General features: G+C 40.5%; 1 protein-coding gene across 2 annotated transcripts; it reads right to left on the bottom strand.

Moving 5' to 3' along the window:
- Positions 1-958: 958 nt before the first annotated feature.
- On the bottom strand, positions 959-19,762 carry USP38 (ubiquitin specific peptidase 38). Of its 2 annotated transcripts, none has more exons than XM_042871599.1 (10): positions 19,078-19,762; positions 17,644-17,779; positions 12,991-13,120; positions 12,626-12,727; positions 9,976-10,134; positions 8,890-9,083; positions 8,197-8,290; positions 7,365-7,471; positions 5,003-6,344; positions 959-3,228 (listed from the first exon to the last, which is right to left on the bottom strand). In XM_042871599.1, the coding sequence occupies exons 1-10, from the start codon at positions 19,760-19,762 to the stop codon at positions 3,067-3,069; spliced, it is 3,111 nt and encodes a 1,036-aa protein (XP_042727533.1). In that variant the 3' UTR covers positions 959-3,066. The 2 variants fall into 2 exon arrangements, with proteins under 2 accessions (XP_042727533.1, XP_042727534.1); XM_042871600.1 differs by lacking the exon at positions 19,078-19,762 and adding an exon at positions 18,875-18,951.
- Positions 19,763-21,866: the final 2,104 nt, after the last annotated feature.

Below are 21,866 nucleotides of genomic sequence, written 5' to 3'. Positions count from 1 at the left end.
AGAACACTCACTACATACTGGCTAAGAGTTAAAGCTTACCCATCAAAGGAAACTTCCAGGAGACAGAGCAGGTAAAATATTTAACTTTGCAGAGCAGGCAACAAAGGGAAAAAAAAAGCGCTAGCCAGAACTTGTTATTTTTTCATACTTCTTCAATGATGGCTTTTCTCTCCTCATCATGGATAAACACACTCAGGTACTGTAATCATTTCTTACGTTTGTGATACTCACAGCAACCCACTGTAATTCTCCACGTGAAGAAAAACACACAAAAATCAACTTCAGGGAAGAAAGTCAATGCAACTCCATGGACCAATGATACAAAGACCAAAACATAAACTTGCCAAAAGCAAATATGATTTTTAGAGGACATACCACCCTCTTGTTTGGTGCAACATTAAATACTTCAAGAAATGAAACAACAACTAAATATCAGAAATATTGTTATATATCTTTCTACTTATTCAACTCGCAAAGAAAACAAATTAAGAGTGGAGTAAGCAAAGTGAATAAACAGATCATCCAACATTCATTCACAGGCAACAGAAATCGAAGTACCATATGTACAGTGCTCTTCATCTGTCTGGAACATGCAGCGCCGTTACTGTAAACAAAGAAGAAGGCGCACAATTTCAAGAAATACTTCTCCGCTCCCACTAGCTTTATTGAAGCCTTCCACATTAAGTATCTATCTGCCTTTGAGGGCTGTCAGGTCAGAAGGCAGCCTTGTAAAAAGATACGTTAGGTTTAAAAACATAAGCTGTATAATTCAAAGTAACTGCATCAACAGGACAAAGCAAAAACCTTCAGAGACTTCCAGTTTTAAACTGTGGCATTACTCTGTTATGAAGTTACCAAATTTAATATTTTACTTATAATAGGCAAACTAGAGTGTAGAAAGCCTTCCAAGAGCTCATGAAACACATACACAATAGGTACACAAAAATCATACCACACATTTTTTAGGTAGGCTACTTTTACTGGAGAGCATGAAAAGCAAAACCGACCTTTACAAAAGCCTGATTTCATATAGAGTAGAAACATCTGCTCCTGCTTTTAATTTTGCTGTTTTAAAATTAACAGTTAACTCATTTGGAGACAGAAAACATTCCCACTCTAACACAAATTAACAGCTTTTAAGTGCGCCCTTCCCACAATTTGGTTAAAAAAAAAAAAAAACCAAACAAACCAGATTAACCTTAAAACTGGAATTAAGTCAGAGAAAATCCTAAAAGGAAATAAAGAACCCTCTTAGACTGAAAGCTACCAAATGTAAAAGTGGAGTGAGCTTCAAGAAAACTTCACTCAAGCAAGCTAAATGAGAATATTCTTCACGTTGGTCTCATAACACTTCCCATCTCACAGCTGAACCCACCAGTACAACTGAGATAGCTGACATACAACAGTCAAAACAGAGCATGGAAGCCATTTAATGAAACTGAAGGTGAACTGCTTTCTTGAACAGCAACATATGAACCAATAGCAGAGCAAGTAACAATTTTAGTGACAATATAAAAATAGTTTGCAAGCTAGGATACCTTACTGTGGACTAAAATCCATTTACTCAGCACTATAGGAACCAAGTTAAACTTAGTTTATGCTTTGAAAAGGCATTTTCAGAAAAAAAATATTGTACAGTTTAACTACCACCTGCCAGGTTCGCATGCTTTTTAAAGATGCACTTTGTCACTAAGTAGAATATAAAAAACACAGCAAAACAGTGCAGAATTTTCTAAAAAACATTTTAAATAAATTTACACTTCAGTATAAGATTATTCAAGTTCAGAATCAATCACCACATTTAGTGTAACTCATTTACTTTTGTTATCCTCATTGCACATCAAAAACAGTTTCTAATTCTGTCAAGACTAGAAGAGTGGTTTCCTTGACTTACGCTGGCCCAATATGCCAGTAGACGTCGCTCCACAAATGTCATTTTGGTCTTCTGCAGACAATTAAAGCCTGAACTCATCAACTATTTCTCACTAAAAAAATTAAAAACGAAAACAAACCAGAAGGCAAAATTTTGAAGGACTTTTACGTGCACAAGACCCTCAGCAAGGATCCATATAGGTGGCCTTCCTATGATTTCCTAAGTGTAGTTCAAAATTTATGACTGACCTCTTTAACCAATGCAGCCATGAAAATAATAATTCTCTAGGTATATTCCTCTGATTCAAAAATAATGGACAAACTTAGTCCTTTTTTAAGCTTTTACTTCTGGAAACCAAATCGCTTTCTAGAAACACTTGATTCCTAACACTGACAAGAAAAATTGACCACAACCATTTTCTTCCTTTTCCGCAGTCTCAGAAAGCTTGATTTAAGTTACAGTACTGCAAGGCACATACAGAATCTCTTCCTTTCAAATACACAGCATATATATTCCCTGAAATAATTTTAAAACTCTCAAAACAATAAAAAAATGCTACAAAGTTAGTAACTTCTATTTAAAAACATTGTTCCCACAGAACATGCACTTTTGTGGAAAATAGCTTTGCAAATATTTATATTTTTCTTCTTTACACTCATACTGTAAATATATTGAATATTTTTAGAAGTACTGTATCAATTCACATTAATTTATTGCCTTCATTGTATGATTGCATCATCTCTAGAAACTATGAAGTTATCAGATTTGTAAATAAGGTGGAATGGGAAACTATGCATGTAGTTTAACCCATCTGAAAGGACTTGCACATATACAACAACGCCACCAGAGTCAAAATCAACTTGCTTCATTAAGTGGATAAAGTCTATGGAAAACGATGTAAATGCATTTGTTTAAATGCAGAGGTGTTAGAACCTACTTAAAAATCTCAATTTTCTGTCTTTAGGGAAAGCATATCTTACTATAAAAGCAATTGAATTTTTAAGAGGTAGTTTTTTTTTTCCATTATGCGCTTATTTATTTCAAATAAAAGGTACGCAAGAATTGCTTTTGCTCAACATTTGCTTTTAAACAAGGATGAAGTCTCAAAACTTCGTACAGTAAGTTCAACATTTAACTGTCCTCAGCGGTACCGCGCTGCTTTAGAACCAGTGTATTCCAGGTCATCTGCCTAGTCAAAACACTAATCTACCAACAGTACTGAATCCACCCCCTCCTCCTCCACCTGCTGGTCCGCAACTTCCTGGGGGATCATTGTCATCAAATCCATTGGGGCGGAAAGAGCACGATGCTGAGGCAGCTTGAAGTGCCTGCGTTCGAGCACTAAGCTCTTGCTCCTGAAATCAAAGAATATTAAGTCAATTTTAAACCCAAGTATTAATTCCACTGAATCAACTAAATACTAGTGTAGCACACAAGAAAAAACACCAAAAAGATAAACAAGTATTTAGTTTACATTCAGTGTGGACTTACTTTTGAGTTATTGTGATGCTAATCCTCTATTAACATCACTGTGCAGTATTCTCTACAGCTCTAAAGACAATATCAGATTCTGGAAAACTCAAGGAGGTACCTCTATGAGCAGTAGAGATAAGAGACTCCTGACACCTTTATTCATCAGGTGACAGGCTTGTAAGAATCTAAAAACTGACTGAGTAAAGGCTCTTCTCTCAGGGATATTATACGCTAGTTTTTCACTCCAACACTCCAACTACTTTCACATACCTTGCAGTACTCTGTCTTTAGTATCCCTTCCTGAAATTGACTAAGAGCTTCAGAAGTTAAGCGGGGCAAAAAAGAGGTAGGGTTCTGAAAAACTGACATGACAGCAAAAGCTTAATTGAGGAAACAATAAAAGTATTTAGGTGCTAAGAATCAGACTGACAGAACTTCATGTGGCAACTGGCCATTACACACTACCCCATAAGGCAACAGGAGGAAATATTAACAGGGTCTTCATAATTACATTGGTCACCTTGAGTTTCTACCTTACTCCTCCACCTTCGGATGGAAGCAAGGAACAACATCAAGAACCTCAAAGACTTGTTATACTACTGTGAAAGCACTAGGCTTAAATTTCTCAATGTACTTTCACGGGTGCTAAAGATACTTAAGCATTGAGTTGGAAATTTTACTCCGATTTTTACTGCATTCATACCAATGGAAGAAGTCAGCTCTGAAAAACCTCACGTGATTTGGAACTGCAGCTGAAGAAGCCATGCTATCTTATGCTACCTCATGCAGCTGAGAGAAGTATCATTAAAAAAAAAAATCACAGGACAGATACTTCAACTACTCAGAAATCAGCAACAAAGCTACAACTGAAGCTCTCTGTTTTGTCAAATAATTGCAGCTATTCTAAAGGAATTTCACACTGAGGTTTCACTCTTCCTTCTTATTTTGAACTCTACTACTTTTAATTTGAATAGGCCTTAAGCTCATACAGGAGCATCTTGAATCAAAAGCCAAACAAGAGAACTTTCAACTGTTACACAGCCTAAACAGTGTAGCAGTGGTCAAAACAAGCTACATTTTACTGTGGAACACTGCATTTCACTCCTCTTTTTTTTTTTAACAACCTGAGCAGGTGACAACAAGGTAGAGCTCTCAGGGCAGAAAAGCAAAGCAAGCCAAAAGCAGACTCCAGTCACTAACAAGTAGTCTTCACTTTAAGTGTCATTTTATGGTGACAGCATTTGTATAATTACAGTTGTACAAATTCAGTGTCTCTTCAAGTGAAAATATGCTTGTAAAAACACTAAGAATTTTTTTACCTATTATATACTTCTACCTATTTTATTTATTTGTTAGAGGCAATGAAAATCAGTAGCTTGAACAGCTTTTCCTGCACTGAATTACAAGTACTAAAAGGAACAGCACAAACACCTTCACTAAAAATTGTTTCAACTACAGTGCACTAGACATTTTAACTCATGCTTCCTATCTAATGGTGAAAGCTCATTAACCTACTAAGACCAGAATCAACACAGAAGCCAGACTTGTCATTTATATAATATACTAGAATGCTTAAAAGCTACCGTTTCACCCCCTTATAAATTGTTTCTTGGAAGTTTTAAAGAGACCATTCTTCACATATTAACTTAATCTTACCTGCAAGTATAGTTTGTTATCTTTTGTAATTGCATCCATGAGGTCTTTTTGTAGGGGAGGGTCTCCATTCACCCAGAGTCCATTTGCTGAATTTGCATTGTAGCCACAGGTACTATTCTGTTTTTTGTAAAACAGAACATAAGCAGTGTCCTTTGGAAACCTACTGGTAATTTTCTGGACTGACTGAAATGAGGTAAATGTCACTCTGCTGTCATTGAATAAAAACCATTCTTTTGGCATCTCAGTGTCCAGCTCACTTTCTATAACAGTACAGGGACTCTCCTCTGCTAACAACTTATTCTGAGGAGAAATTACAGAAAAAGCTTGAGACTGGTGACACTGTCCTGAAGAACCCGAACCAGTAACATTTCTAGCATATGAATAGTAATGGCCACTTTCAGAGGATACACCAGAGTGCACCACCACAGAACTTAGCACATAGGGCACCAGCTGTGGGCAGGACACTTCATCAGCACCTGAGGGCTTCAGTTTTTTAGCAAGATTTTCTCCAACATCAGAAACCTCAACATCAACAGACCAACTTCCTGAAACCACAGCTAGAGGGGATGTTGCTCTTCTGACTGGCACTTCCAAAAGAAGTGGCAGAGAAACGCTGTCCAAGATTTTACGTCTTATATGACACTTTGGATCATACGAAAATCTCAGAAGAGTGAGAATGAGGTATTCAGGTTCCTCAATGATTTGCATAGTTTTCTCAGCATTGTGTAGAGAGGCACACTTCTCACAATAATACTTATTGTCTCCACTAAGGATCTCAGGTGCCAGAAAATAATTCAGTAAGTCCGTTACCGATGGGGTGCTTTTCCCTACTAGTGCAGAAGAAACATCCCTACTATCTTGATCCTTGTTCAATTCAGATTTTGTCTCAGCGTTTGGCTCAGCAGAAAAATCCTTCAGGATTCCTTCATTTTTAAGTGCGTTGCTTCCACCATTTACTTCCAAGCTACTGAGAGGTATTTCTCCAGCTGAAGTTGCTGAAATAGTAGTTTGTACCACAGAGCCATCTTTAATTTCAGAATGTTCCACACATTTCACACTAGCGCTTTCCAAGGACATCGGAGGACAGAAAGCTAAAGAGAGATCTGTAAAAGCTTCCTCCTTTTGAGATGTGCTTTTGCAGTTCAAACAGCAGATAGTAGTCTTCAGTTTTCCTCCAAACATTCTCTCTATGAGAGTTCTTTCTTCACTCCCCTTACAAAGTGCTTCGGCAAATACCTGTGCTTTAGGGACAGTTTCTTGTGCCTGGGACTCTTCATTCTTCCTACTTTCAGCAGACTTTGCTGAAGACAATGCTTTCAAAGTTCTCTCTTCTTCATGCAACCTGAAGACAAAAAGAGATCTGAGTAACTACTCCATTTTCTCCAAAAATACTGCTGCACCACTCAAGATTTTTTTCCAGTTACACTTAAAAGTTGTTAAGCAGATAGAAACATCTTTAAATTAAAAAAAAAAAAAAATTATTACTTACATAATCAAGCTACGTAGTTCAGTACTATCCAATAGTATTAAGTCACAGCATAAAGGCATTTCATGCAAATCTCATTATATCTAACACAGTAAATATGCTCTGTGAACCAGCAGTTATTCAGAAGTCTAACAATCAATGTTTATTAACCGTTACTTTAAGAAATCAGTTCCCCAGTTGCCTGGCTCCTTACGTCAAATTTCCTAAGAGAAGAAATAGCTGTTTAAGTAGTGCTGTATTATTTTTGAGGAGAACAAAAGGTCTGGATTGTGCAGCCAAGAAAGTTAGAAACTATAGCAAAACAAATCCAAGACAGGGAAAAAAGGACACTTGCACAACTGAGATAAATTCAGTCTCCGTAAAAATACTCAGCAGGTCAAAATTAACAAGTAACTAATATATTATGTGGGGCTTTTTTTGTTTTAACTGTCATTAATTCACTTAATAAACTATTAACACACATGCATACCTTCCTGACTTATCTAACCCACGTGGATTATAGCTACATACGCTATATAAAATAAACATAAAACTTCAGACAAATGACCAAAAGAGCTTTCAGCAACCACAGAAGCTTCATGACAGGACCACAGCTAACGTAATTAATACCCAAGTTCAGGTTTTTAAGAACAAAAACCACCACCAATCTAACCTGCTTTCAATGACTTGGAGAGAAGGCTGTATTCAGACTTAACCATGGATTAAACACACTAAGGTTTCACAGATGATACATCTATCATAGAACAGGAGACAGTCAGGCAACAAACCCAGAACTCCCACCATTCACTCACACAAAGGAGCTCTTGAATGACTGCACCTAATGACAAGTTCACCATTACACAACAGGGTTTCTACCCATTAATGACATAACTATACCTGTTGAGCAGGAACCGGAGATATTCTGAGCAATCCTGTTGTGATTGAGGGGTGAACCACGGCGGTCTGGAAGCCTCAAGGAAAATTCTAGGAGCATATGCCTCCCTCTGTTAGCATATGGGAGAAACAGAAGAGTTATGTACAAATTACTTCATGATTACTTGCATACTGACAGCTGGACTCTGGCTAACATTATTCTAAAGGAATTGTAGCACGGTCTACATACAGACCATTTCTGTATCACAATCATGAGGATAAAGATGAGTATTGGTCATTAATACCGCAGCAAATTCCTCTAGTATAAAAAAATAAAAGTGGATCCTCTAAGCAAACAGTAAGCGTGTATCAAGCATAAGCCAGATATTATGCCTAAAAACAAGTTATTCTTCTTGCTGGCAAACTTAAAAAGAAGAAAGCATTTATTTCTTTGTAAGAATACCAGTAACTCGTTAATACCACACTCATATTTAAGGTGACCTATCCTCATTTTCACAGGGACTTTCTTTCATCTAACACTAGTAAAATATTTTGTTTGAGAATGAACTTTCTTTATTCTATTAAGTTGCATAAAATCAACTGGTATATCACATCAGGTCTTGTAGGGATTTTTTTATTTTTCCTTCTGAAAGAAAACCTTCAACAGCCCACAGTGTCCCACTTATGAAACAAATTTCTCTAATTCCATCAAGACCTGAACATTTAGAGGCAGACTCAGTCCCTACAAATCTACATTTTTAATATATTCAAGAGTATGCTTACGGCATCACATTTGTTCTTAAATTCAAGCACATAAACCTAAGCTTAAGAAAGAGCAGATGAAAAATTCACCTACCTGGGTATGGGCCAAAAACGCAAAAAGATGCTGTAATTTTCTCATCAATGAATTACAACCATTTAGATTCAGAGATAAAACATGTCTTCTGAAACTGAAAGAAGAGGCAGACAGTTGCACTGGTAGATTTATAGCAATAACACAGTCAACATTCCAGCTCAAATTACTTCAGTTTGAAAGAAGGCATGCAAAACTATTGTACAGTACGAACTTATCACTAGGAAGTTCCTATTAATATTCAAATGTTTAGAAATGAACTTTTTTTCCAACAGCTTCTAGAGAATAACAAAAAGATAATCATGAAATTTTCACAATATTAAAGGGAACAAAGAAAAAAGTGAGTTATCTAGAATCTGGAAGTCAGACATATTACTCTCATTTTAGATACTGAAGAAATAGCTGTTATCTGACTCAGTCTCTCATAAGTTCAACGCACATATCTTTTTGACAATGGACATAAAGGGTCAGGATTTTTAACTGCTAAAACTGCAGTTCCACAGAGTTGGACCTTAACAAAGCAGCCAGTAATTACTGTGCAGAGAAACTCACTCAGCCCTAGGTAGCTGAGTAACCCAGGGCATGTTTATACTCTGTGTAAAGCAATTCAATTGCAACAGCTAACTAGCCACAGTTGACAACAATAGCGCTATAGTTAAGCAGCTCTAGGGGAAAGAGCTGGTAAAAAGGACTTACTCAGTAGCCATGTAAAGTGCCTGAATAATGCTGTTCATGTAGCAGGTATTCCCTAGGTTAATCAGGCCCGTCTTCCCAGTTTCAGATTTTCCAGGAAGTCTAGATAAACAAGACGGCAAAGAATTGGATTGAGAAGTCCAGGCACTCTGACTGAGAATCAGCTTCATTTTCTCTTCGCTGGGCTTGGGCATATCCTACAAGAGAAACATGAACAAAATAGGCTTTTATACTTATTATTAACACCCAGCAGTCTTCTACATCTTCCCTTGCCCCTCTTATATCCTCTGGGTTATCGCTAGCCCAGGAGACATACGTTACAATCGCCTTTTGAGAATACTTAGAGCACAAATACCTTTAGCCAGTACTATGCCACGTACTATGGCAAAAAAAAAGAAACAACAGCAACAAAAACAAGCAACCAAGAAACCCAAAACACTCCAAGGCTTGTTTTTTTTTGTCACCTCCCAAATGACACAAGTTAGGGGGTGGGGAGATACCTCTGATCAGCTTACTCAGGCAATCCCTTTTGCCCCCAAAACAACTCCTCAAATTCTACGCATTTGAAGAACACCTAAATACCCTTATTCTGCTGGAGACAGAATCCTGCTCTGTCAAATCAAAGTGTAAGAATGAAAAGAAAAAAAAAGTAAAAACACTAAGTACACAAGAGGCTTCTTCAACATTCAAGATGTTAAAATCAGGCAGTAATAACCAACATATTGTTTCCTGCATTTTTTTTTGTTTTGTTTTAGATGTTTGTTAAGAAAATGTGCATTATATAACGAAATTTGAGAGCTGCTCTAGAAGTCATGTCTCCCATTTTATTATGTTGGCCCAAGACGTGGAAAGCAGATTACGTAATTTAGCTGATTTCAGACATTTCTGAAAGGCTGTTATAATTGCCTTTTGGACAGTCAGGACAACTTTTACTTTGCTTTGCTTTTGAATATTTCAAGCAGTTAGAATTACTAATAAATTATGCAGTTAATTCTTTCCTCAAAGAAGATACTCCACAGAGACTAGATCACAGCCTTTACATTTGAGATAACAAAACAGCAACATCTCATGTCTGTATCCTTAATATACCTTAAAAACTTCCAGAATGGGTTCATAGAGCTCTGGAAAACCTGAATAATGATACATCATACAATGTATCAACTCAGCCAACTGCATCAAGAACGCTGTACTCGAAGGCAAGCCATCACTTTTGAAGGAGTGAACCAAGCCGACCACATGTGGGACAATCTAAATGGGAAAGGAACGAAAGAAAAGTGTTAAAAAGCAATTCTATTCTCTGATTTTGTTCTACAAACAGTACTGTTCTGCACACCTGAAATAGCAGGAAAGATTTTGCTCTCAAGTAAAAAGTGACTGAGAAACCTGAAAAGTATATGCATGATTCTCTTAAAAAAAAGCACGGTTTAGTATTCAATGCTCTTCTCAGCTCATATATCAAGTTCTGGAACTTCATGAACACAGAAAACACACATTCAGTTTTTCCATCCGTCATGCATCCATAGTACTCACCTTATTAACCCATCTTAGAACTGCTGACCTGTTGGAGCGTGTCCAGAGGAGAGCTACAAAGATGGGTGCAGGGGATGGAATACCTCCCCTAAGAAGACTGGCTGAGAGAGCGGGGGCTGCTCACACTGGAGGAGACAAGGCTCTAAGGAGACCTAACAGTGGCCTTTTAGTATCTAACATAGGACTTTAAGAAAGAAGAGGACAGAGCCTCTCCAAGGGAAATGGTTTCAAACAAGGAAATTTAGATTGCATGTAAGAAAGCACTTTTTTTAAACAATAGGGATGATAAGGCATTGTAACAGGTTGCCCACAGATGAGGCGGAAGACCAGTCCTGGAATACATTCAAGGTCAGGCTGGTCAGGATTCTAGGCAACCTCACCTAGCTGTAGGTGTCCCTGTACACTGCAGGGCAGTTGGACTAGACAACCTTTAAGTGTCCCTTCCAGCTCCAACCACGATATGATTCTGTGATTAACGACACAACAGCAACCATTTCACTTCTGTGCTGCCATTAACAGCTGTATATCCTGCTCTCATTTCACAGACACAGTTAAAAAAATAACCCTCTTGAATTTTTTTTAACTGACTGTAGTACTTGCCATCTCAAGCAAAAGAAAACATGCTTTCTATTGCAATTTAGAAATCGGTTTGTAGCTCCACCTAGCGTCAGAGCCAAGACAGCAGTACCTACAAAGCTTACGAAGCCTGCCATCAGTGCAACCTATTAGCAAATGAGCTCAAATACAGTGCTGCTGAAAATGGCATATAAAACAAAGATTTACTCCACTTCTATCATCTTCAATGCAGTTCTATCTCCATTTTTAAATACGACTTTTTTCTTTTTTTACACTTGAGTCTTAAGAAAACCCCAAGTAGAAAGTTATCTCACTGCAAACCCAAGAAGAGTAGCAGCTTCTCTCAGTGAACTGAACTATTTTAGACATCTTTTGACTTTCACGAGATTCACTGCAGAAGAAATGGATAGAACTATTTCTCATCACAAAGAGCTTACAAACTGTTTGGCAGTAAAGACAGGAAATAAATAAGAAACTGTCTAAAATAATGATATCCTTACAAGTATATTAATTACAAGAATTAATCTGATGTTTTGGCATCAAAATGAAGAGCCAAGGACAAAACATTCATTACTTTTGCAAATACCATTTGTTCTGTAAGTATGAATAGTATGTTTTTATCTTACAAGCAGAACCTAGTCACTGTAAAAAAAAAAGATACCTACTGTTTTAAAATGCCAACACTAAAACTAACTGTTCAACGACCTACAGAATGAGAAGCTCCAATTAAAAACTTATTACTTGACAGAAGTCTATACAGAAATGAGGCTGTCTTCCAAGAATGCGATTTGCAAACACTAGATGTACAATACAGTAGTTTTGCTCTAAGCACATAGGAAGAGTAGAACACAGAAGCCCACATCTGTCTAACAATCAAAATCTTGCTTACAGCAAGCTGCGTAATAGTCAAAGTTCAACTCTGAATATATGCAAAATTATCATTTTTTGCTGAGGTTGAATCCAAGTTTCATACTTCAGAATAATCCGTGATTAAGATACACATTGTGAGCACAAAACATTTTTCTTCTGTTAATAAAAGTCAATCATGTAATGATCAAGCATTGGAAGGGGAAATATTAACTTAGATACGCAAAAAAACCCACATTCCTAGAATAAGTCTTCTGTCCACCTCATATTTTACACTTCTCAGAAGAACAAAAAAATTAACAAAAAGAACAAGATGTTTACATTTTGAGCATGTTCAAAGCAACTTGCTTATTTCATGTGTTTTGCATCCTAGATCAGGATTAGGGCAGGGGAGGGAACAGAGAGAAGCATAAGACTGGTCATTAAAATAATACCAAAACAGGCTTAAGACAATTACTCTAACTTATGCAACACATTTGAGATTGCTTCAAGCATAGGAGCCTTGTAGACAACTTAAAAAACAACACGTGCATGCCAGGATGTTGTTATGATTGAGTCTTAGAGAGCCATCTCTCACTTAAAAACAACTTCAGGGTAGGCACTGACTTTGAGGAAGGTGAATGTGTTACACATCTCGCTGAACAAATGCAGTCAGTCACTCAGAGCTTAAATCAAAGTCCCTAAATTCTATTTCTTTTCACATACAATTGAAAAATCCCATGTGAAATACATTTCACAAAACTGAACCATTTCTTGAGGAACTTACCAAATGAAAAGCTTCAGGAGAATGCTGGAAGCTAAGTAACATATGAGAAAGAACAGCAAGGGCACCAGGTCTTACTAAAGGAAACCAAAGTCGATTAAAGACCTAAAAAAAAAAACCAACAAACCAAAAACAAAACACTTTCAATAAATCTAGAAAGACATTGATTGAATTGTAAACAGCTTTCCCAACTGACAACCACTTGAAACAAAGAAACATCACGTGTAACTGAAAGCTATTTTACATCATCTACGCAGGACAACAAGACCAAAGACTTGAATGCAAAAAAAAAACCCGAAAAGCCTGCAGTTGCACAGCTGTTACAAAACCCTTTTCCTCTCCTTCACTTTTATTCTTTTCCAACATACCAGTTCTATCTTCATCAGAGTGACATCAATAAGGATAGTAAATTTCTGGACTGCAGCTAGTCCTTTCAGCAGTGCAATCACCCATGTTTCCACATGCTGAGCCAGAGGCCAAGACAACCAGTCAATCATTCTGAAAGATAAGGAAAAACTGTTAATGAAACAAAACCCAAGTATATGTCATTCACTTGAACCTCAACAAAAAGGTTCTGTACACACAGAGATACACAAGAAGTAATGAAATAATTTAAAAAACACAAGCAAAAAAGATGAATTACTGTGTAGACTTTGCATTCAAGATGAAGCCAGCTTTTACAGACCTTATGACAAGATTCAATTTATGGCAAAAAGCTTAGAACTAAAAATGAAGAAGTGTCATTAATTGGAAGTATTCCCTCCTATAGAATTCACCACAGATGAGACCAAAACTGACTAGTTTGAAAAGACACCACTATGCTAAAGCATTTTATGTTTTTTTTCCTACCACAGCGTGGTCACACTGTGAAGCATGTTCCACAGCAAGGCTGTGGCACCTCCATCTCTGCAGAAAGCTCTTAACTCAGTTGGGCAATACCTTGAGCAATGAGGCCCAACTTCACTGCTTAGCCCCACTTGGAGCAGGACTGCTCTGGGCAGTATCCCAAGGATGCTTTCACCCCACACAATGCTACGCCTCTGTTCTATAATTCTACAGAAGGGGGAAGTTAGAAGTAGATTTATTGCCTTCTGAAAAAGACCCTCCAAAATTCATTTGTTACAAGCCTAAGTTCTAGAACAGCTGAACAGATCACAAGTAACCAGCCTAACAGTTGGTATGAGTATGAACATGCTCAGTTAGCAGGCTTCTACCCCACTTCATAGAAAGGGAAAAGTACTAAAAAAGCATGGATGCTATACAAATGCATCTTGCCACACACCAGACACGCAGAGCTTTTACATGTAGTCATATATACATTCTGCCATCACCAGCCAAGAGGAACACAGAGAATCTAACTGCTTTAGCAGTCAGCTGTTCCATGTACATGCAACTGTAGGAGAAAGCTACTATCTCACAACCTCATACTGTCACTCAAACACCAGGTAATCTATCAGTACTAAGTGGTGAAGGAGCACAAGCTGCTCTTCTTCTCTAAAGAAAGGACAAAGCAGTAAAGAACTCAAACACATAATAAATCACCTATATGAGAACCAATATCAAATTACATTAGACCTTCCATTCTCTAGCATTTAGCTTAAACCACTTAGTCATTTGCAACCAGGAAAGACAAATTTCGGAGTGAAACATGACATAAAAGCTTTGGAAGAGAATTCATCTGTACAAGCCATCTGAAAATCATCAGCTGCACATGCCACAAGGCTTGTGACATTCAATCTGAAAAACAAAACAAACATAAACAAGTCCTACATTCTTCTTGGAGAATGAAGCGTTCCAATCAGTATGAAAAGAAAGTTTCACAGCCCAGCTTCAAAGCTAAAGAAGTGAGTTTAGCAAGACCAGACACGAATTATGGGCATGCTATTACATCATAAAAATAAAGCAAAAGAAAAAAAACGCTAGAACTTACATGTAGTTGATAATTTGGAACTGAGAAGTATATAGTACATATATATTCTAAATTTTGTCTTGCAATTACAATCCGCTCACATACATGACATTTAAATGCTTCTACAAAATAAAAAATCATAAGGACTGCCTTTTTAAAAATTAACAACAGATCTGCTTGGAATTCTCCAGGGTTATCACAAAGACTGAAAAAAGCAAGCCAGCATCATAATCTTTACTCTGAATTCATGCAATGGTGCCTTCTGTTCACAATGTTAACCTCAGGTGTTTCCTATGAGCAGTCTTTCCATAAGCTTTCTAAAGTGGGGAATTCAATGCCAGCCAAAACTCCTTTCCCCTGCAAAAAATTTACAGATGAGATCCCTAAGCCTCAAAGCCCTGCAGTCTTCAGCATTCATCCTACCACCCTACCTTCTATTTGTAAACTTAATATTTTTCAGTAGTGACACAACATCCTTCATGGTTAAAAACAAAGGACAAAATAATTAGTTTTCCTAATTAACTTATTAGAGTTTTTTTTTTCCCCCTCAGAAAAGCTCCACATAATTACCTCTGTTCTGAAATACTACCACTCTTATAATACATGCAACTTCAACAATGCTAATGTAAAAGCTCCAAATGAAAACCACTGCTTTGGGTGGAAGCTGGGGCTTCCTGTGTTCCATCCCAAAACTGGTCATATGACGATATCCTGTGTCATCTCCATTCAGTGTAATTACTATTTAACTAATAGTTAAATGTTGCTGATAGAACAACAACTACTATTTCAGTACGATGAACACTGTAAAGAAGTCTCATTCTCCACACAACTGATATACGTAGATCTCCCATCCTGAAAAATTATTTCTGCTCTTAAAAGCAGAGTTGATGTTCTTACAAAACTAAACTAAAAAGTCAAAAGAAAAAAATAGAACTAAATTTTTGACATGCTTTGATCTGTCTTCAACATAAAATCTGAGATCTGGTCGATGACATCACACACTGCAGTTATCAGATGCTCTCTGCATTGCACTTACTCAGTTCCTACTGAATTTTTATACAGAGACAGATAAGGAACACGATGATAGTGTATAATGACAGGATTTTTTTGTTTGTTTGTCTAGAAAAATATCCCAAAGGCCTTGAGAGGACCTTCTTCCTCATATCACTCTATAATGGCCTGTTATCCAATGCGCTTAAGAAAGTCAGTATCTGTGACCTTTGGACAGAGTAAGATATTCATTCCTCTCAGCATCCTAAAGCAGCAACTTCTGTGAAAATATCTTCAGTGCTATTGGACAGACTCCAGCGACTTAGGTGCAGATAAATCCTGTTAAAAACCAGCCGAACAACAAGAACCCTCAGACTACTACTAGGCATACCAGCTCCCAAAACTCTGTGTTCACATTCAGTCAGGCTCTCCAGCATTCATGATAGCTGTCCTTAGGAATTGAGTAACCAGGTCTACAAACTGCAGTAACCAAAGTTCTGTTGAGTTTTATCACAAGCCTTGATGTGCTTGGAGTTCTGCACCTTTTGGAAATGAGGTAAGCCTGATGACAACAGTCATTCACTGCTCCAAGCACTCCAGCAGCGTTATTACCTCCTCTATGACCGCATACTGTGACACTCACAGTGGGATCAAGCATCCCCTCAGCACACTTGCAGATGACATCAAGCTGTGCGGTGCAGCCAACATGCCTGAGAGATGGGAGGCCATTCGGGGACACCTACACAGACACGAGCAGCGGGCCCAGGAGAACCTTATGAGGCTCAACAAATTTAAGTGCAAGGTCTTGCATATGAGTCACAGCAACCTGGGCTGTCATGAAACCATCTAAAAATGAAAACAGGACATTCCTCGAAAGTCAGTGCCCTGAACTAAAAACACATTCTTAAAAATCAACCATTTCTTCTACATATCCAGTAAGTAAAAGCACATGGCCCTTTCAAAAGCAAGACGAAAAACTCCTCCATGCAGCTGGTATTACGAGGCAGCACTTAGAGCTGTTGTTCTAGTGCTACAGTTATACAGCCCCGATATGTTTAAGCTTGTAATACAATATGAATATTAAAATTAAACTAACATGAAGATTAATCACCAGCACACTAACAGCAAGCAATTTGTATGCAAAGAATCCTCTGAATTTCCCAGCTCTGAATATTAGCCTGCCATGCATCTTCATTGAAGAGTACTCAATCAACCGGACTCTTTACAGGTTCCTAAGCCACAGTATTATGTTTCCAAAACAAATGTCTTCCCAATTTAAACACAGTGTTTTCAGAAATATCCTCAGTATTCCACTAAGATACGTATGAAGTATATGAAGGTAAATGAAAAACATAATAGCTAGAAAATATTAAAAGCTTTTTTGGACACTACAAATTTCTAAATGCCTCCTCCTGTTAAAATTCTTCACACATTTTCTACCTGTGTTCAACAGAATCTTCTTCCAAAGCCATGAGGAAAAATTAATACTAAAGAACTTCAATAACAGCTTACTTATCCTTTGTCATCTTTCTACATTAGCACTATTTACATTTCTGAAGACACCAGCCCAGATCACTCTCTGAATTAGTATTAATAGCACTATAATCTTGATGTTTATGTTTATATTAGTGACAGGAATATAATAAGCAATTGTCTTCACATCATTCCTATTTTTCCACAAATTCAATAACATGCAACAGACCACTGAAGGTTTGAAAGACAATGGAAAGAGGCAAGAACCTACTAAGAAGTCATGAAGATACATAAGCTCTGCATTTCCTAGCTTAAGCTGTCTCAAGAGCAAACATCATCTGGAAGCAACACAGCCTTCCTCTAGTTTCTGTTTAAATCTCTTCTCTCTCCTGTCTCGGCAAAGCATGAAAAAGAAGCCACAATAGTAACAAGGGCTGTAACTTTAAACTGAAACCTTGCTGGTAACATCCACAGCATCAGAAATACACCTTAGTTTAACAAATCAAAGAGCATAACTTCACGTGACATTATAAAAGGGTCTCCCTCTTGTTTGTTTGTTTCAATTTAATTATTTTAAAATTAAGTGACGAGTAGCTTCAAAAAAAGGCAAGATTGAGACTTCTCTCCCTTCCCCAGTGAAATACAGTACCTGCACAGCGCTTGAGTCATACTGGCATCTTTCACATTTGGATCTGTAGTAAGGCTCATGATGAGTACTGTAATCATCTGCAAAGGTATATGCTGCACAAGACTTGCCAGTGCAACAGAGGGTTCAAATGCAGTATCTGTAAGAGTTGAACATGCCATGTTGTAAGAACCAAGAACAAGCTCCTACTGGAAAACTATGCTTTATTTTCCCACCAGCTTTGTTGCAGCAATGAAGTTCTGAAGTGATGAACCTATTCCTACACCAAACATTACAGAATCACATACTAGCCAGGGTTGGAAGGGACCTCAAGGATCACGAATCTCCAACCCCCCTGCCACACGCAGGGCCACCAACCTCCCCACTTAATACTAGACCAGGCTGCCCAGAGTCCCATCCGACCTGGCCTTGAACACCTCCAGGGACGGGGCATCCACAACCTCTCTGGGCAGCCTGTTCCAGCACCTCACCACTCGCATAGTGAAGAACTTCCCCCTGACATCCAACCTAAATCTTCCCTCCCTCAACTTAAAACCATTTCCCCTTGTGCTGCTGTTATCTATCCTTACAAAAAGTCTGTAGGCTCCCTTTAGATACTGAAGGGCTGCAATGAGGTCACCCCACATTCCACCATCCCACAGGAAAACAGATCAAGGTTTCAATGACTTAAGTACATGAATAACACTTTCTGGTTACCTAACATCCCTGAAAGAAGGTGAGAGTCTACTAACTTGTTGCTTTACTCCCCATGGAACTGGTAAGTGCACCTAAATGCCAGCACCACACAACCATTCACTGCACTGCCTGCTAAGACTGAAGACAGAACATGTGAAATACTGGCTATGCTCAACCTCAGTAACTGGCCAGTAACTGCACTGCGTTGTAAAGTTTCCTAGGGGTCACAACTGTAGAAGAAATTACATTTGTTAACGCCATAGTACTTAGTAAATGTCTGAGGTCAGAAAGAAACGATGTAAAAATCTCATCTACATCCCTCAGGCAGCGTATCCTTCCTAAGTTTTATGTTCTTCTAGCTCTGGAGAATGAGCAGCCTGAAGGCCTGACGATATCCGTCCATAGGGAGGACCATTTCCCTCGGATACCGAACTCTAGCTTTATCTGTTAAGACATTCAAAACCGGTCTTCCAGCACATCTTACACAGTGTTACAGTACTTCACTCCTAAACTCACACACAGCAAGCTCCCAAACCAATCGAGCGCCACGACCCCCTACCTTCTCACCGGGGACCTCCGCATCCTTGACCATCGGTCGGCATCCGAGCACGGGCGCGAGGATTCAGCGGCCCCGGGGCAGCCCCGCGGCGACGCGGCTGCGGCCCTCCCGCTCCCTGAGCTCGAGCTCCCGGGGCCGGCGGCCGCCCCTTCCTCTTCCTCCTCCCCCTCCGACCCCGCCCCGCTCCCCGCGGCGGCGCTCACCGGCGGCGGCGATGACGGCGAAGAGCTCCTGCAGGGAGGGCAGCAGCGTGTCGGGCTCGGCCTTCCAGACGCTGCGCAGCAGCCCGCTGACCTGCGTCACCTGCGAGACGTAGAGGCGCAGCTCGGCCTCGCGGCTGCCCCGGCTCTGGAAGTGGGCGATGCTGCGCACCAGCTGCTGGCAGAAGGCGAGTGAGAGCTTCCTGCCGCGGGGCAGGCACTGCGGGAAGTCGCCCAGCAGCTGGCACAGGCGAGCGCAGAGCGGCGGCGCGGGCCGCTCACACACCATGCGAAGGGCCTCCACCTGCAGCAGCTCGAAGAGCTCCAGCACCGAGGGGCAGCTCATGATGAGGCGCAGCCCCGCCTGGATGTAGTCGAGGATGGCCGGGTCGCGGCAGCTCAGCTCGCCGTAGCCGCGCTGCAGGAGGCCGAGGACCAGTTCCCGGTCGAAGAAGGCCTCGAACTCGGCGCGATGGTAGCGCCCGTAGGCCTCCAGCACCTGGCGGCCCACCTGCCGCTGGAAGGCGTCGGGGCCCTGCAACACCAGCCGGGTGCCGAGCGCGAACATGGCGCGGCACTGCGCCTGGCTCAGCGGCGTCTCGGCCAGCTCCACCACCCGCCGCACGATGACGCGCTTCAGCGGCAGCGGGTGGGACGAGCTCACCAGCCCCTCCAGGATCTTGTCCATGGCGGCCGGGCGGCGGCGAACCGGCCCGGGCCTCGGCGGGGACTGCCGCCGTCGTCTTCGTCGTCGCCGCCGCCTCTCCGCGGCCCTCCCGTCGCCCCGGCGCGCTATGCCGGCCTGAGGGCGGCGGCCCCGCGAGCCGCTGCAGTACCGCCGCGACCCCAACGGCGACGACTGAGCGTTCCTCGACGACCCGGAAGCGAAAAGACACAAACAGGAAGCGAAGAACGGCGCAAGCGCCCGCCGGCAGCCTCCTTGTAGCGGCACTGGCCAATGGCGGCGCGGGGCGGGGCCGCGGTGCAGCGGTTTGCCTGTGCTGTAGGGGCGTCCCGCGGTTCCAAAGGTCTGTGGGCGGGATCTGTCCCAGTGTCTGTGAAGGTAAAGGTCGCGAGGCTGGAATAGAGTCGCAGCCCGTGGTCATGTAGGCTCCCCGTTGCTCGATGCGCGCAGCTCGCTGTTGGGCGCTTGGGCAATACTTGCAATTCAACGTCAATAAAGTCTGGAGAACGAGCCGATCCGATCCTTGGTGTCATTTGCTGCATAACAGGTGCAGAATCGAAACCGGCCTTCGGGCTGTGAACTTCAGGGAGTAACATAAACCGGCACAAACAGCAGAGCCAGCTGTAAGGCACCGCAGCTTCAGCACCACAGCAGTCAGAAAAACACAGTGCGAAACCAACGTGCTGAAAATTAAATTCCCCACCTATATGTTCCAGTGTTCAGTTACAGTGCTCAGATACTGTTCCCTTTCACCTCCGTGCTGCTGTGCTTTGCTTGCTGCACAAACGGGTGAGATCGCTTCCAGAAGACATTACGTTCCAGTGCAAGTTGTGTTGATCAAGATCTTTCTCTGAGGTAGTTACAAAGGTCAGAGACTATTACTACCAGTATCTTAATTACCTTTGTGTGTATTTCATCTTTTACCCTTGTGTGTATTGGAGTTACATCATCCTCTCCCCCCCCCCCTCCCCCCCCCATAGGACTTTGTAGTTAATGCCTGTAAAAAGTTAATCTTGAACAAGTGGCTGGTTACAAGTTATATAGCTTATACACCTCTGGAGCACAATGCTTTGTCTGCATTAATTGTACCAGGATTTTTTATTTTTTTTCCTTAAGTTTGGTTATTCGATGTCATTTCCATTCTCCCTTTGCAATTACTGATGGTATCTTTTGAAGCCAGAATGGGAGAAGAGCCTGCTCAGGAGTGCAGCCAAAACCCAGTATGAGAGGGGAAGGGTTGAAATCAGGTTGCTAGAAGCACAAGCTTGCAAAGAGACAGGGGGAGGATCACAGAGAGAATAGGAGAAAGTTTGGGGTTGTTAGTAGCTCTGAATTTCTCAGATATGTCAGAGTTTATGACAAAGAGAAACAAGATGGTCCTGCAGGACCATCTTCAAGACTTCTGGTGAGGCTCTTGACACAACATCTGCCCATTCCTTATTTGACCCCTGTGAACAAGTCTAACATGTTGAACTTGCTGCTGGTGTATAGTGATAGTCACATTGCAGGTACAGTGAATTTAGTGTCCCTGAGAGGAAGGATCTGCATACACCTGCAGTAGGTTTAAGGCATCTGGTGGTGAGCTAGTGGCTGTGTGTCTGCAAGTCTGCTCAATCTAGTTTTAAATGGGCAGCGGGAGTACAACGGAGTTGGTGGACTGGCCTCCCTCCTCTGTTAGCGTGCTGTTAGATTGGTTTTACTGTAACATGAAACTGCACCGTGAGTCAGGAACCTCTGAGTGCTAATAATGGCTCTGATACCAAGTCCACCTGTGGCAGCAGTCAGCTTGGTCAGCTGCAGGGTTGGTATCGGTGAAGTGTGCTTAGTAGTAACTAGGTTCTGGAGAGCACTGCAACGTTCAATTAGATAATGTTTACCAAGTATTAATTATTTTAATTTTCTAAGTGCTGATTAAAAATGCCTGAATGTTGAATCATCATGTTGTAATTGTGTACTGTCACATGTCCCAAAGGTGACATTCATGCAGTAAACAAGAGGGCAAGGTTTATTATCCAAAAATCAGAAAAAAAGAAAGCTCAGCATGTGCTCAAAGTATCTTACAAACTTGTTATCACAATGGAGTTATTTGTTGTTGAGGAGCGATGCT

This window comes from Lagopus leucura, unplaced genomic scaffold, assembly GCF_019238085.1.
Source record: "Lagopus leucura isolate 7727_CA_CO unplaced genomic scaffold, USGS_WTPT01 Super-Scaffold_100004, whole genome shotgun sequence".
NCBI lineage: Eukaryota > Metazoa > Chordata > Aves > Galliformes > Phasianidae > Lagopus > Lagopus leucura.
This window is presented reverse-complemented; position numbering and strand designations above follow the sequence as displayed.

What these genes read in the sequence shown, in the direction of transcription:
- USP38 (XM_042871599.1), bottom strand. Translation starts at nt 19,762, where the DNA reads ATGGACAAGATCCTGGAGGGGCTGGTGAGCTCGTCCCACCCGCTGCCG. An exon ending in CGTTTTTGGCCCATACCCAG is followed by an intron (nt 7,472 to 8,196) that starts GTAGGTGAATTT and finishes ATATGCTAACAG; the next exon opens with AGGGAGGCATATGCTCCTAG. An exon ending in CTCCGGTTCCTGCTCAACAG is followed by an intron (nt 6,345 to 7,364) that starts GTATAGTTATGT and finishes TTTTGTCTTCAG; the next exon opens with GTTGCATGAAGAAGAGAGAA.